The sequence below is a fragment of the Eptesicus fuscus genome, chromosome 13 (genome assembly GCF_027574615.1).
Source record: "Eptesicus fuscus isolate TK198812 chromosome 13, DD_ASM_mEF_20220401, whole genome shotgun sequence".
Lineage (NCBI taxonomy): Eukaryota > Metazoa > Chordata > Mammalia > Chiroptera > Vespertilionidae > Eptesicus > Eptesicus fuscus.
Window position 1 is genome coordinate 67,423,201 of NC_072485.1, and position 16,330 is coordinate 67,439,530.

The following is a 16,330-nucleotide window of genomic DNA, read 5'->3' on the forward strand; positions in this document are numbered from 1 at the left end:
CCGGGGCCTCCAGGTCACTCAGTGCTTCCCAAACCTACGTGGCCAAAGGGGCGAGAAAAGGATGGGCCCAATGAGATCAAGGAACACACAGCTGTTCCCATGGACACTGCTCACCCCCACCCCACAGCTCCCACATTTTAGATAAAATCCGCTCCCCTCGCCCCACCCACCCACAATGATATGGCAGAAGGACAGGATGACAGAAAGCAAGAAAGCGTGCCTAGGCAAGCCACCAGAGAGTTGGGAAGCTACAGACTCACACGGAGGGACAGCAACCATCTCTGCCAACTGTGCCCACAGGCCTTCTGATGGGTGCGGGAGATATCAGCCAATGAGGGGCACTGAAATAGGCAAGCGTTCTCCCCACCGACGACTCGGAAGCAATAGAGAACCACGTTCTAAGGGGCTTTACTCAGTAGACGCCTCTATTACAGCCTGAGTGCTGCGGGGAGGGGCGGGGGACGCACCCTACGAGCCACATACCTGAGTCACATGCCACCTGCCTGCTGTCCTTCCAAATACCCCCCTAGAGCAAATTTGGGGTGGGGCTGACAAAGGGGGCCTGCCCCAACTGGGCCTGGGGAGTTGGCAGGTATGGGAGACTTGGGAACGGGAAGGGGCATTTGTTCCTTACTCTGTTTTTCCATAGCTTTTTGCTTTTTCACTTCCTGGTGCTTGTTCCACAATTCTACCCAAGATGCAATGTAAGCAGGAGAGAAAGACAGACAGAGTCAGAGGCTGGTCAGACAGACGAAATGGAAACCCACCCACCCAAGTTGGTTCAGTCTCAGGCATAAGATTACAAACCAAGAGATAAAAAGAGATCTTCATTTGTGGGGATTAATCTCATGAAATCAAGACTCCAAATGTCTAACCCCAACCTCAACGTGGCGGTAAAGAGCCTGCAGAGCGTCAGAGCTTGGAGGGCCTTTTCCCTTGGTTTTGGCCAGAGGAAACTGACCCTGAAGAGGCTGAGCAGTCCCTCCAGATCATGTGACCTAGGATGACGTTAAACTTCCACCACACCACACTCTCTCTGCCACATGAGCTGGGCAAAGGCAAATTTTAAAGATTTCAGATGAGACGGATGGTCACCTCGAGCAGCCAAAGGGTTTTCAGAAGCAGGAGCACCAACCTGCTGGATTCACTGGACTGGACAGAGGTCACTCCTGCAAGCAGTGGGCATCTCTCCTTGTTGCTACCAAAAAACCCAACTCACCCTCAGAATCAGTGCCTGTCCTGATAAGAGAGCCATTCTTAGCCAGATATCTGGGGATCCAGGAGCGGTAACAGAGACTATTAAATGTCAAGCATAGCATCTTAGCAGGGGTAAAGAAGAGAGAGCAGCGATCAGAGCGATTCTTTTCCTGGAAGAACGTTAAGAGTCCACTTAGTCCAGTCCCCTCGTTTTCCAGATGAGGAGACAGAGACCCTGAGAGGCAGAGTGATTTGCCCAAAGTCACATTCCTGGTTGAGGGCAGGTCATTACTTTTCCTGAAACACCACTTCAGGCAGGAGGAAGGACTGACTGCCTTTAAGACAATACTTGGCTGGCTAGAGAAGTGTAACACCCTAAAAAGGAAACTGGTTCCTCATGAGCATTTATGAAAGCCTAAGGCAACTGCTAATGGTTGTGGCAAAGAGGCATCCGTTAGAAGCACACTGCCCAGGCACCTAGAACCGGAAAAAGAACCTAGAACCTACATGACTCAAGGTCAAGGAGGGCGGTGAGTCAAACCGAGGTGACACCCAGAGAGCTCCCCAGGCTCTGCCTCAGTGGGAACTGAGAAACACGGAATGTAAACAAGTTCCAGTAAGGAAAGTTTTAAAGAAAAGCTGACTCAGAGGTCCAGAACCCATGAAAATGGGGTTGCCGGACACACCCCAGAGGAGCCAATTTGAGGGCAGTGTAATGGTTGGATGGGGGAAAACTGGCCTCAAGATGCATCTATAAAGTTCCTTACAGCTTTCAGGAGCTCACGTGGCCTCTTCACCATGTGAAGAAACCCAGAAGCAAACAAACACAGGGCACAGCTCAGACTCCCTGCAGGCGGCCTCCCTGGGCCCCCTAAGAAAATCTCCCATGTGAAGATGTGGGTGGGGGTGGCTGCAAATGAAGCATAAGGGATAGAGAAGTATAAAGAAGTAACATTAGAAATGGACACAGATCTATCTCCCTCTCTAGAAAGCAAAGCATGGGAAAGAGAAAGGCAGGATTCTGGATGAATTGAAAGGAGGGAGGGATATTTAAGACACCAGAACCCCTCCAATACACCAAACACAGTGATACATACCAATAGATGCTACAAAATTCTCTTCCTTTAAACTTCTGGTATCTAGTTCCTTAGGACCCTTCCCTGTAGCACTTGGTGCCCGAGGCCCCAGCTGGGGAACTCTCAGCTGTGCCGTAGCCTTTGGGTCCCCCCGACCAGCCAAGCCAGGATCCTTGCCAACTGGTGTATTCACACTCTCTGTTGGACTTCTCTTACGCTTGTCTGGTTCTGAGGAAAAGATTGAATACAGGAAGAGGTCAAAAGAGAAAGTGAGTGCCAATCATGGTAGGGAAGTGTGTTGGGGGAAGCAGGAATACAGGAGGACGTGGAATGGATGACGTGCAAGGAAAGAAAAACAGCATCTTATTTTTCATGACAGGAAGACACCCACTGCATATAAACATGCCCTAGAAAATAAAATCCCAAAGCCTGGTGGGAAACAGCTTGGCTCTGGGAAATCTGTCAAGGGACAAGTTTCTTTTCCTCGGAGACAAGTGGAAGCGCGGTGGACGGCACGCTGCCCCGTTGGCACGATCCCTACCTTTGCTGTAGTAGTGGGTCTGAGCGATCTCCAGAAGCCCAAAGATGCTGGCCATGCCGCCCAGACCTGCATGGGCATAGGACTGCTCCAGGCTGAGCACCGTGCACTTGAGCAGGTCTAGCATTCCCTTGTACACCTTTCGACTGATCTCCTGCAACAATAATCCAGGGGCCAGAGTTGGCAAAATTGCCTGTGGTGTCCACATCCCTCTTCCCAGGTGACTCCAACTCCCAGCCAACACTGACCACGTCGGGGATGAGATCTTGCCGGGCATCGTCCTCGGACTGCACCGTGCGGTTCAGCTTGCTCAGGACAAAGACCCGCAGCTGCTCGCTCTCCAGCAGCCGTCGCACCTTCTTCATGTTGAGCCAGCCGACGCCCTGGCCATCCAGCACGCTGTGCACCACCTCCTTCAGGAACTGCTGGTTCTCGCTGTGGGTTCCACATACCTCTTCTGTGGTCATTAGCTCCTTTGCAGAGCATCCCCCCTTCCACCAGCCAAGTGTCCAGATGTCCAAGTCCCCTGCATCCCCCACCTCCCCAGACAGCCTGCTTTGCCCAAGTACCCACCACCACTGCCTCACTCTCTTCAGCACCACGAACTATTACTGTTGCGTGGGGATTGAGTCAGAATGGGAAGTGCTAGCAATAATCTCATCTACCCAGCTGAGAGTTTCCCTCCCACTCTGGAGCATCCTTAAAGTTTGGTACAGGAATCGCTACCTCTACCCAAGAATCTTAAAGCCGCTCTGCCATTTAGTACCTAGAATTGCTGGATCGGCCCTGGGGTGACGGGGGCTCTCGCTTCACTGTTGGGCTGTGTTTAATGACAGATGACTTCTGGTCCACCAAGGCCCTCCTGTTTCCTGCAGCCGGGGAGGTGGAATGAGAGACATCACTAGTGTAGTCCAGGAGCCAGTGTCGGCACAGCCCTGGTAGCCATGGTCCACACCCACTCCCCAGAAGGGCTGGGCGAGGATGGCACCAGGGCGCCACACAGGGGCAGAAACCAGCCATGGCAATGTGGAGGAGGTGGGGATGGAAACTCGGGCCACTCCGCATGCACCAGCAGCACACCCAGGGGCAAGCACGGGCATCACGGGGGACAGGGCAGGCAGGTCATCGTGTGATCTGCTTGCTCCATGAGGAGGATGGCCTCAGGCAGGCACAGGAGATGCTAGGAAAAAAAAACGATCATGCACAGCTCACGGGCAAGACCCACCTTCACCACTCCCGGGGCCGGCTTCAGTAACAATCTCCATTAGAGTATTTAGCCCAAATACTGGGACACAAAATACACAATTAGTAGGTGCGCCACGATACCACAACCCCGTAACCCTCAATGGAGCTGTAAGTCAGAGAAACTGAGCATTCGCCCAAAGCTTGGTGCACAGAACCTGGGTTCTCAGGCACCTCAGAGCTAGAAGCCAAGTGACCAGGAGACAACCAAGCTCTAGGAAAGACCATCCCTAAGACTATGGCCTCTCAAAGCCAGAGGCAGGGTAAATGACACAGGAGCCTTCGGGTACTAAACAGGCACATGCCGGTTGTCATGAAACATCTAGCACAGGGGTCCAGAGGGCCTGCGGGCCTGCAGAGGGCAGAGACCCCCCCCCCTGCAGATGCTGTCATGGGAAGTGGGGTGGAGGAGTGAGGATGGGAGTGACAAGTGCAGCAAATGAAGTGAAGCCCCGCATGCAATGAAAGCATCTCCATTGTTCTCTTCAACTGCATCCGATGAAACACCTTTCCTTCCCTCACCTACCGAGCATGGCTGAGTCCGCTCAGGAGTTCCCTACACCACCAGCTCTGATGTCCTTTTGCCCATCTAGCCTATGTCCCCATCCCTCGCCCAAAGAACATTCCTCAGCTTTCTGACAATTTTAATCACTTGGAAGAGAGGTCAGTTAAAAAAAAAAAATACACGGAGCTGCTTCTCACTGTGCTTTCCACTATGATTAAAGATCAGCACAATAACCAGAGGAAACAAACAAAAGTCGGAGTAAATTCCGAAGGGCCCTCACCCTGTCAGAGATCCCTAGTGAAAACCAAATGAGGTCTCAACTGCCCCTAGAAGCCAGCCAATACCACCTGGTCCACGAACTGGCCCTAAGTTGACGTGAAGCCAAAGTAAGAGGCTTTTTTACTCTATAAACACTGCCAGGCTCAAAACATAAAATAACTGCTCATTGCCAGGCTCTCCACAACAACCCCCTGCTGGGCCATCTCTCTGGGATGGGGTTCATCCTGAGTTCACACAGCAGGAACCTGGCAGGTAACTGGTAGCCCTGGATGATCCCCAAGTTAATGAGGGACCTCTGGCAATGTTTCCCCCGGAAGCAGCAGCCATCCCACAGTTGCCATTATCCTAGAGGTTACAACAGGGCCTTCTCTTTAGCTACAAAGTCAGTTTCCACCCGAAGACCAGCAGGAGCCCACGATGTGCAGTGAAAGCCGTGAGAAGCGATATGAGGGGCAACAACCAGGTCAAGTGACTCATCACACACCGGGCTCCTGACAAGCGCTCACGGGCCGGGCCGGTTCTCGGAGAACCCTGGCTTGGCAAACGGAGGGATGCAGTTACCTTTCAGACTGGGGAAGGGCGTGGTCTTCTCCCGGGCACCTTTGGTGGGCAGTGTGAGGTTCGAAAGACTGAAGCTTGTACTGTGGTTCCGATATAGGCTGCCTAGCAAGGTGTGGCAGTGAGAGCAATGCGTTACGGGGATAAAGAATCAAAGCTTCACACTCCGAGGACTAGTTCCTCATCTCCACCTTCCTCCTTTCCCAACAGCCCAGTGACTCTGCTCTATATTAGAAAGTTCCAAAGCTAACTTAGAACAAACAAAGGGCCCACTGCCAAGACTGCTCAAAACCCAGGGACAACTCGCTCCGACTACCTCCCATGACAACATCCAAGTCTCTTATCAACTGCCAATTTGGCACGAAAGCGGCACTTAATGTGCTTCTGGTCTGAAGTTGGTGCTGCCCCTTCCCGGCTTCTGACAAAACTCACAATCACAGTGACCCCCTATGTTGGCTTTCTCTGGTCCCGGGTCTGTCTTCAAGCCTTCTCTGACACCACCCCTCATTTCTGGAAATGATCTCTACGCAGGAAGTCAACCTCATAGAGGTTTCAAAACAGGCTCATGAAAAAGGCCTTCACCAGACAGAGAAGATATTAGACCAGAATATTTCCACAAAAATGTGTGTACAAGTGTATAATTTTTAATCTAATGATTATTTTTCAGTTGACCCACTATCTCATCTGAAACAGGCTGAACCCTCCAGGCATAAAGACAATGATTACTCTGTCCCTGTTCTTTACTGACCTCCCCTGAAAATACCTATTGAGTATCACCAAACCACCTGAATCGGGGCTTGCTAATGCAACCCAGCCCTGTATTTGAAGTGCTAAGCAGCTTCTGCCGTGGCCAAGCCCTACTGGGAAGAAAATGGGGCAGAGACAAAAGAGAGCTGAAAGCACTTACTGGCAAAAGACATGATGCCCCCAAAACTCTCGGTGCTGTTGTTGGAGATGGTGGAGGTGGGAGAGCTTGCTCGGGAGTCTGACTCTGCGTCTGAGTCGCTTGCCAGTTTCAAGCTGTTGGGCCGCAGCAGCTTTTGAGCCCTTGAATGCACAGTGGCACCTATGAGCCCCAAGGTGACCTTGGGTGTGTGAGCCTGATGCTACCCTGCAGTCGCCATTCCCTCCCCACGATTCCTAAATGCTGAGATCACAGCACCACCCTCTGGACACGGCAGGACCACGAGGGCACTGAGGCCTCTCAGGCCGATCAACCCTTGCCCGGCTCCACTGCAGGGAGGTCCTGCAGTCACCCATCCAGGAGGACTCCCCAGGTTCTCACCGACTGCCACTGCCATGTTGGCTGAATCGGGGAGTGTAACTTTCCCCCTGGTCATCATCATCTTCCTCAGGGGGAAGGCCATACTGGGGCTCGAAGTATGGGTTGTCGTAGGTTCGCCGGCACACTGACCCCTCTCCAGTTTCTGTCTGGCGCCTGTCCACGACCGATTTGCTGATGCTGGGAGGCACAGGAAGGAGGGGCTTGGAGATGGCTACTGCTGCCTTATCATCCATCTCTGTTGAGTCAGCAGGTTCCTACAGGACATATCAAATGAAAAGTAGTCACCTGGTGCCCGGTGATGCCTTCCCATAGTCTCGGTTTGGCAGGGCCAAGCCAGGCCTGTCAGATTCCTACCCTAAGAAATGTGTGAGAAGAGAACTCTGTGACATCCCTGTTCTCTGTCCCCACAAACTGTGCAAGAGGGATCTTAGTTAATCCCTGAACAAAGCCCAGTGACCTCCTTCTGGGATCAAAACTATATCTTATAGGCTCTAAGCTGCAGGGGCTATGGTCAGGAAGGTAGGAAGACCGTGAAGAAAGAAGTAAATTAAACCCAGAGCTTCACCCCAGCTTTTCTAAGAGAGGTGAGGCCCACGCCCTGCAGTCCCCACTTCTCCACCCCAAGTCCTCACTTACAGCACTGGCTCCGTGGGTGACGGTGCTGGGGCCACTGCTGGCCATGGTGCTGGAGCTGGAGTGCGGTGGAGGGTGTTCCTGAGCGTTCTCTCTGTGGGGGCCAGGCTCCCCGGCTTCCTTCTGGCTCGGCAGCTCATCAATCTCCACCTCACTGGCATCCCCCAGCGCTGCATGCGTCAGAGGATCCACATCTGCCAAAACCCAAGGGTGCAGGTACAGGCCACACCATCCCAGAAACCAAACCCTGCCCAGAGCTGGCCAAGTTCTCCAAGTACACTTACTAGGCGTATCGCCATTGATGTCACACTTCATCATTTCACTAACAAAGTCACCGAGGGAGGAGTAAGAAGAGCTTGAGTCACCATAGTCCATACTATCACTGCCGCTGCAGAGAGAAGAGCATACCGATAAAAATAAAACAGAAAAGAATCAACCATCAGGACTAGGAGAAATAAAAAGAGGAGCACCCTTAACTCAAGACCAGGGAACAATATGAAATAAGGAAGCTAACACAAAACAATCAAGCCTGGCTGGTGTGGCTCAGCGGTGGAACACATCCCATACATCAGGAGGTTGCTGGTGAGATTCCTGGTCAGGGCACATGCCTGGGTTTCGGGTGCAATCCCCAGCAATGGGCATGCAGGAGGCAGCCAATCATGTAGATGTTTCTCATCGATGTTTTTATTTATTTTTATTTTTAAATATATTTTATTGATTTTTTACAGAGAGGAAGGGAGAGAGATAGAGAGTTAGAAACATCGATGAGAGAGAAACATCGATCAGCTGCCTCCTGCATGCCCCCTACTGGGGATGTGCCCACAACCAAGGTACATGCCCTTGACCTGGAATCGAACCTGGGACCTCTCAGTCCACAGGCTGACGCTCTAGCCACTGAGCCAAACCGGTTTTGGCCTCATCGATGTTTTATCTCTCTCTCCCTCTCACTTCCTCTCTCTCTAAAATCAATAAAAACCTATTAAAAAACACATAACCAATCAACCAAAATATAACCCAAGGCTTCAAATGCTGCTAACGTCTATGAGATTTTGCCATGGTGCTACATAAGGGCTAGTGAGAGCCTCCTGACCTTACACACTGTGTTGCTGCCATAAGGGACTGCTCACCTGTCATCAGTAGGGTCAGAGTCAGAGTCACGCTCTGGTGGCACACTCAGCGCTTCAGCCAGCTGGGAATTGCTATCGTAGACGCGATAGTGGATGGGTTGCAGCTGATGAGCGTACCACTTTGGCTTGTCACCAATCAGGGCCGGATCAAACATGTCTACCCGAAGAGAAAAAAGAGACTTAGCAAAACATAAAAGAAGGGTAGGAGCAAGTCTGCAGCAAAATAGGAATGGAAGGGGCCGGCCCAAGAAAGGGAAAAGCCAAGGCAGAGCCATCGGAAGGACAGAGGCTGAAGGTGGGGCCGCGCAGAGGGACTCACTGTTGTGAATTCGCTGAAAGGCATAATTGGTAGGGTTAAGGATCCATTCCCCAAAGTACTCCACAGCCTGAGTCCTGGCCAGTTTCTCAGCAAAAGGAGTCTGCCGGGGACGTGAGGCTAGGAAGGAGCCAGCTTGAAAAGCTACCACAGGCCGAGGGAAGAGACGCAGGATACGTGTGTGCATCTGAAAGCCCTGCAGCACGTTGGGGGAGTTGAAGAAACGGACCATGGCCACTCTGGGGAAAAAGGGAGGCAAGATATCCAAGTCCCACACCTTCCAGAGTGACGACTCCTACGATCCAAAGTCTCCGATCACCTCCCAAAGCCATCAGTTAACAGACTTCCAACATCAAGGGGGGAAACATCTTAAAGAATCATCAATCCTCTTCTTCATCTAAAATGCCTGACAGAATGGTGAACTCTTTCTTCTCTTTGCTTTTACTAAGGTGGCAAATATAACCCAGTATTACACGTTTTATAAACCAAGAAACTCTCGCTGAGGGGAGTGCCCTGCCCCAAGGTCACTGCATAAGCAGAGACCAGTTTTAGAGTCGTGATTGTCTGGTCTGCTCAGTCGGTACCTGGTTGCGACATCCACAGAATCCACATCATTGCCATAGATGAGTGGGTTGAACTCCGTGGAAGGTGTGGATTGCAGGTCATTAGTAGGCTTTCCAAAGAGCAGGGGCATCTCCTGGCCCTCATGGAATTTTTCCAGATTGAGGATTGGCTGGGTGTTGAGGCTCATGCTGGCAAGGGCCTGTGGAACAACAAGAAATTCCTCATTGAAGGCAGAATCCTGGGCAGCTGGACAATCTCATCTCCTAGGAACGAGCCTTCATCCTATATAATGAAAGTGTAATATGCAAATTGACTGGTCGCTATGATGCACACTGACCACCAGGAGGCAGACGCTCAACATAGGAGCTGCCCCCTGGTGGTCAGTGCGTTCCCACAGGGAGAGCACTGCTCAGCCAAAAGCTGGGCTCATGGCTGGTGAGCACAGCGGAGGTGGCGGTGGTGGGAGCCTCTCCCACCTCTGCAGCAGCGCTAAGGACCCCTAGGGGAATGTCGTCCCCTGAAGGGTCCCGGACTGCGAGAGGGTGCAGGCCGGGCTGAGGGACGCCCCCCTCCCCCTCGCCAGTGCACAAATCTCATGCACTGGGCCTCTAGTCTTTGAAATGACTGTTAGAAAATATTTTAACCTTTAGAAAATAATGTGAATTCTACAGATGTTCAGCTTAAGCCAACCTGGCTCAAGGCAACTCAATCAAATTCAGGGCAATAGCTTTCAAATTTATTTTAGCCATGAAAGCTTTTTTTTTTTTTCAATGGAAATCTATGTGGAAATATAAACAACTGAAACTTCAGCTTCTTTGAAGGACATAAGGAACCCAGAGCCTCACGCGTTCGGTACTTGCAACCTAAATCAACCCCTAGTAGACTCCACAGGGCAGTCTGAAACCACTGGTTTAGATCGGAGAGCTCCTTAAAAGTTAATGAGCAGCCGAAACCGGTTTGGCTCAGTGGATAGAGCATCGGCCTGCGGACTCAAGGGTCCCAGGTTCGATTCCGGTCAAGGGCATGTACCTTGGTTGCGGGCACATCCCCAGTAGGGGGTGTGCAAGAGGCAGCTGATGGATGTTTCTCTCTCATCGATGTTTCTAACTCTCTATCCCTCTCTCTTCCTCTCTGTAAAAAATCAATAAAATATATTTAAAAAAAAAAGTTAATGAGCATAGGTTTCACTTGGTCATATTGTTAAAATGCAGATTCTGATTCAATAGGTCTGGGTGATTCTGCACTTCTACCAAGCCCAGGTGAGGCTAGTGCTGCTGGCCACGGACCACACTTTGAGCAACAGAGGTATGGATACAGGATCAATGAGCCAAAGGATCTTAGCTCCCACAGATATGGTAAGTCCAGTTCCATCCACAACCTCTCCATCTTATTAGGCATACTACAGCAATCATCGAGAATGAAAACAGCAAAAGAATATAGCTCAAGAACTTTCTGAACTTGCAACCCTCACCAGACTAGACTGCAGTAACAAGGTGTCATATCACATCAGCAGTGATGAGGCAAGTGAGGGGGATGGTACAAAAGGAGCCATTTAAGTCCAAGCAGGTATCATCTAGAGGTACTGCTAAGCAACTCAGACAACAACTAGAGAGAGAGTCCTTCAAATGAGAGCAGGTATTCCTAAGACAGAGCTATCTACTGGCCCCACATAACACACAGCAGGCAAAGGAATGGGCTTTGTCAGGTTTTACCTTCATAGACTGTGTTCAGCATGCAGAAGAAGAAGAAAGTCAATCAATGAAAAAGGCATTTAAGGGATTACTCAAAGAAAGGAATTTTTGAAAAAAGGATTCTATAAGGACCTAAGGATCAATTCAAGAAGAAAACATTAAAAAATCCATTCTGTCCTAACTCCCTCCTTACAAGACTGAGAGACAATGCTCCGAGGCCATAAAGAATAGCAGATGCGCCCTGGCCGGATGGCTCAGCTGGTTGAAGGTCATACCGACTAAGGTTGCTGGTTCGATCCCCGGTCAGGGTGTGTAAGAGAGGCGACCAATCAATGTTTCTCGCTCACACTGATGTTTCTCTCTCTTTCTCCCATCCTCTCTCTCTAAAAATCAATAAAAAACATACCCTTGAGTAGGGATTAAAAAAAAAAAAAAAGAATAGCAGACATGACAAGAAACTGGAAGTGAAGGGTTGTTTTATACAGCATTATAACTATCAGAGGGTGGGAGGCCATACAATGAATTAGAAGGAATGTGAAAAGCCATTTTTGAGGTTCACCCTGCCCCACCCCCCAGAAACGGGGTACACTTCCTCTTAAGCCCACGCGAGGTGAAGAATATCTACTCGACGTCTGCAAGGAAACTGGCTCCTACAATAGCTGTCTGCCTACAGCAGTCCTGCAGCAGCTATCACTCCCCCTCCTTTTCTTCCTTCTTCACGTACCTGCTTCAAATGTTTTTTCAACTCTAATGACTCTGGTTCTGGCAGGACAGGTAGCACTTCTGCATTGGTGGGGGCAATCACCTGCAACAGAAAAAAGATAAAAGGCATGACCCTAGAATTAATTGCTTAGGGGTTTCTCTCACATAAGGATAAGCAAAAAGAATAGGAAGTTGTATATATTATGTCATATGTATGTGAATACATACATTATATACCAACATACATGAGATATCCATATGCACATGTGTATGATACACATACACACCTGAAAGGAAATATACCTAAATGTTATTGGTGACTATCTCTAAATAATAGGATTATGGTTTTTATTTACTTCTTTATACTTATTGTATTTTCCAAAGTTTTTACAATGAACACATAAGGGCTTCCTACCAAAGTTTGTATTCACACTACAGAATGTTAATGTGCATTTTTAAAAGTCTGTACTGAAAGACAGTTTCTTAATAGAAACTATACCCCCCCAAGAAAACAATCAGCTGATCCACACCATATGTAACTGTCCAGCAACCACAAATGCCCTACTGATCTGAGATGTGGGGGAGCACTTAATTCTGGCAACACTAAATCTTGTAATTCTTTGAGTCCTAAAAAGGGTCTATTAAACCAATAAAATAAAAGCAGGATTTTAAAAAAAACTGTTTCAATGAGTCACACAATAGAAATCACCCACCAACTCAGGACCCTCCTGGGAGTAATCTAAAAAAACAGGACACCATCTTATTGTAGATCCTACAAGGCCTCAGCCAAGAACCTCACCCTACTGCTGTCCAGATCCACTAGCCATACATCATCAGGCATTTTGAAGTCCGGTTTGTAGAGGAAGAAGCTGGCAGGGACCCCAATGATGTATGGGGTTGGGGCCAACAGCAGCTGTGGAAAAGATAAAGAAGATAAGAAAAAAAAACAACCACAAAACCTACTGTGATCACTTATCAAGTCAGGATTTTTCTAGATAAGGAAAAAATCCATTTTCCAAAACCCTTGAGGGTAGATGAGTTTCAAAATTCAGAATTTTTGAGACTTTAGAAATGCACCAGTGCCTACCCTGCATGTTAAGTGATACCTGCACTGGTGTAGCCAGTAGCCTCTCATCGTTAGCCTTTAACTGTGACAAATAAAAACATAAACAGCATAGGTTTTACCACCAGACCAGTGCAAGTCAGGTCAGATTTTGCAGACACGTAAGCTGTGATAAGGGATTGCAGACCAGTACTGATTTACAACTTCCCTGGGCATTGAGCCTTCTCCCCCAGAGCTGGGCAGAGTTGGAAAACAGAGGTGACAAAGACAGAAGACTCACCTGCTCTGCCGATCCCATGCAGGTGGGCAGCAGTGGGATAACAGGAAACATATACTCCAGGGGGTAGATCATTGCCACAAATGCCATCACAGACATGGAGAGGGCGTTGTAGTCGCGGGACTGTAGCACCACCTGCCACAAGTCATAGGGATCACTCGACAGCGTAGGTAAGGTTTAGGAGAATACAACTTCCAACATTACAGTTTGTTTCACCATGCCCACGGCTCCAGGAGCGTAGTTTCCACAATTACACTGCTCTGTACCCCACCTTGCACCTCCCAACCCAAGCACTATAGTAGTCTTCTCTCGAATCACTCCCTATGTTCCTAGTTCTTGTACCCCCAATCCCAGGACCACTCTTTGGAATAGTACTACTGATGTTTCCAGAGAATTAGATCAGTATAGTTCAGTGATGGGCAACCTTTTGAACTTGGTGTTTCAAACTTCGCCAAAAAACTGAGCATAACTCGGGTAATGTGTCCCTTTGAGGAAAAAACATTATTTTGCGATATTTATAGTTTAAATAACATAAATGTTTCATCCTCGGCATGCGGCCGCCTCAGCGGCCGCGTGTCATCAGAAATGGCACTGACACGCGTGTCAGAGGTTCGCCATCACTGGTCTAGTTAAAGATAATTCAGCTTGAGTGGCAAGTCCTCTGAATACATCCCACACGATACCAGCACCTTAATTCAACCCACATCTACTGAGTACCTGCTCAGTAGATACCTGGCCTCTTATTACCCCCTGGAGATAAAAAGATGAAAAGGGTATAGTCCCTGTCCTCAAAATGCTCGTGGTTTAGCCTCTGCCATATTTCCAAGGTCTAGAAAGCGGGCCCTCTCACCTTGTGCTCTAACAGGATGCAGGTTAGCACCTGAAGGCAGGCATCCACACCCAGAAGTTCCAAGGGAAGGTGCAGTGGGAAATCCACCAGGGTGAATCGAGAGGGGTCTGGAAGAGCAAAGGTCAGAGCTTGCTGGAGCTCCTGGGGTAGGACCTCAATGTCTACTCGCTTCTGCCCAGAGACGGGCACTGGGGAGCGCAGCAATCGGTAGATCCAGGCCTCAATCTCTCGGAGGTCATGCAGAAGGGCACTTGACTTCTCCTCCACTAGCAATGATCCAGTGAAGATGCGCCACATGGTGTCCCTAGGGGCAGAGAGCAGGAAACAGACACACTGGTACCACGGGCTGATACTCCACTGCAACCCACTGTAATCATAAAGGGGATAATGATGACAACTGGGAAAGCCCACCCTTTGAGCTCAGCTAGGACCACAGGGTAGGGACAAGAGTGAGACCAAGTATAAAAAGGGCACACATGGTGGGACTCATTGTCCTGCCCACCATGAAACATCAAATTCCTCAGCACTGATCCAAACACAATTATGATAGGAGGTCTAACTCAGCAGCAGTCTTTTGCTTAGTAAGGACGAAGGTCTGATGGACTTCAGGCCTTAGAGAAATTTCCTATGCCCCTCACAGACCAATTATACCTCCTCTCTAAAACGCTCCGCCGCTCTGAGCACCAATGGCAAACCATACCTTTGTATGCCTCGGGGGATGCCCAGTTTCTTGCCCAGCAGTCGCTCACTGCAGCAGTCCACCAGACGTTTGAGGGTATACAGACACTCTCGGAAGGTGGAGAAGAAGGGGTAGTGGCTGATCACACAGAGGGAAGTCAGAGTACTGTTGCGGGACCGGCTTCCCGCCTTGGCCCGGCGTTTTCCGCGAGGAGACTGGTTCACATCGGGGGTGGAGTCGGCGCTGGGAGGCTGCAGGGACGGGCCACTCTCCGAACTCTCAGTGCCAACCTCTTCTGAGGCACCGGTGGGCCTGGGTCCTTCCTTCCCACGGGACCCTGCCCCAGCTTCCCCCTTTTCCTTAGGCATTCGCTTCTGGAAGGAGCGGTAGAAGTTAACACAGATGCCATAACGCGTAACGCCGGTGTCCTTGTCGGTGAGGGTGAAGACAAAAGAGATATCATCCCGCAGGCTCATGCGCCGCTGCCGCACACTCAGACAGCCCTCTGGCTGGCAGAAGAACACTACATCTGGGGGCAGGGGAAACTCAGTGTGATCCTCTAGTGGGTATCGCCGGAGCAATTCAGGAGTCTGGGCCACACTGTCACTGCTCGGGTGCCTGAAGAACAGAAAGACCAATTCAGCAGCCTGAGGAACAGGACGCGCTATCAGATTTCACCACGGTCAACAAATGACGTCCATAATGCTACACCGGATCAAGTAACTAACTGCAAGACCTTGGAAATAGGGTGCTGCTTGCGGCATTTAGCCGGTGGGCTAGAGGAGGCCGGCACTGTCATGAAGACACCTATCCTGAACTGAGAGACAAATTTCAACAATTAAATGATCACTCACGCCGAAACCGGTTTGGCTCAGTGGATAGAGCGTCGGCCTGCGGACTGAAAGGTCCCAGGTCCGATTCCGGTCAAGGGCATGTGCCTTGGTTGCGGGCACATCCCCAGTGGGGGTTGTGCAAGAGGCAGCTGATCGATGTTTCTCTATCATCGATGTTTCTAACTCTTTATCCCTCTCTCTTCCTCTCTTTGAAAAATCAATAAAATATATTTTTTAAAAAAATGATCACTCACACCTTTTCAAGGTATATTAGCCAATGACAGAGCATGTGTACGTAGAGAAGGAGCACAATGTACTTTCCCTTTTTATGAGACAAGGAAAGCGGGTACACAGAGTGCCTTTGTTCAAGAACAGAAAGATGCTAGTTAAGAGAAGTTTTGCTCCAACTCTGTTCCTCCAGGCCTCCACTCTCAATCCAGCTGACTGTGTTGTTTTCACAGAGCCATCCATGCCCCCATCAGAGTAAAACGGTGGGGGAAGAATAAGATATGCAAATCAACATGGAAATGGAAAGGGGAAGGATTTTGTGGCTATCCCAGATGACAGGACAAAAATCATTCTCTTTTTGGTTACCTGGCGCCTACAATCACTAGGTAGTCAAGTAACCGAGGGCAGAACTTCTTCTTTTGCAACATGGTTCCAATTCATCAGTTCATCTCGGAGAAACTTCAAGGCACCAAGCAAGGGGTCAGCATTCCCAGGAGGAATTCTGTTATTACCTGAAAATCCAAGGCTAATAGGAAGAAAGTACTGGTAAGATCCGGTGCTGTGCCTAGGGAACACAGCCCTGCTAGCTTCATCCCAGCCAGAGGCGTAGGTCAGAAGGTCTTCCATTCAGATAAAAGAGCCCGACGCTTTCCCCAGCCTAGAATTCAGCCTAGGCTCATGAGCTCA

At 49.7% G+C, this 16,330-nt stretch overlaps 1 protein-coding gene across 1 annotated transcript in view; it reads right to left on the reverse strand.

The window, feature by feature from the left end:
• The window catches only part of MADD (MAP kinase activating death domain), a 38,196-nt gene that overhangs the window by 18,297 nt on the left and 3,569 nt on the right, over nucleotides 1-16,330 (reverse strand). The window contains exons 2-21 of the mRNA XM_008146732.3: nucleotides 16,010-16,169; nucleotides 14,604-15,200; nucleotides 13,904-14,207; nucleotides 13,057-13,188; nucleotides 12,513-12,626; nucleotides 11,736-11,816; nucleotides 9,341-9,519; nucleotides 8,760-8,995; nucleotides 8,441-8,597; nucleotides 7,598-7,701; nucleotides 7,317-7,507; nucleotides 6,681-6,934; nucleotides 6,303-6,442; nucleotides 5,399-5,500; nucleotides 4,037-4,096; nucleotides 3,578-3,680; nucleotides 3,060-3,246; nucleotides 2,815-2,965; nucleotides 2,295-2,501; nucleotides 635-688 (exon numbers count right to left, since the gene is read on the reverse strand). Coding sequence (XP_008144954.2) covers nucleotides 635-688; nucleotides 2,295-2,501; nucleotides 2,815-2,965; nucleotides 3,060-3,246; nucleotides 3,578-3,680; nucleotides 4,037-4,096; nucleotides 5,399-5,500; nucleotides 6,303-6,442; nucleotides 6,681-6,934; nucleotides 7,317-7,507; nucleotides 7,598-7,701; nucleotides 8,441-8,597; nucleotides 8,760-8,995; nucleotides 9,341-9,519; nucleotides 11,736-11,816; nucleotides 12,513-12,626; nucleotides 13,057-13,188; nucleotides 13,904-14,207; nucleotides 14,604-15,200; nucleotides 16,010-16,071 — 3,415 coding nt within the window. The 5' untranslated portion in view covers nucleotides 16,072-16,169. The remainder of the gene's footprint in view (nucleotides 1-634; nucleotides 689-2,294; nucleotides 2,502-2,814; nucleotides 2,966-3,059; nucleotides 3,247-3,577; nucleotides 3,681-4,036; nucleotides 4,097-5,398; nucleotides 5,501-6,302; nucleotides 6,443-6,680; nucleotides 6,935-7,316; nucleotides 7,508-7,597; nucleotides 7,702-8,440; nucleotides 8,598-8,759; nucleotides 8,996-9,340; nucleotides 9,520-11,735; nucleotides 11,817-12,512; nucleotides 12,627-13,056; nucleotides 13,189-13,903; nucleotides 14,208-14,603; nucleotides 15,201-16,009; nucleotides 16,170-16,330) is intronic.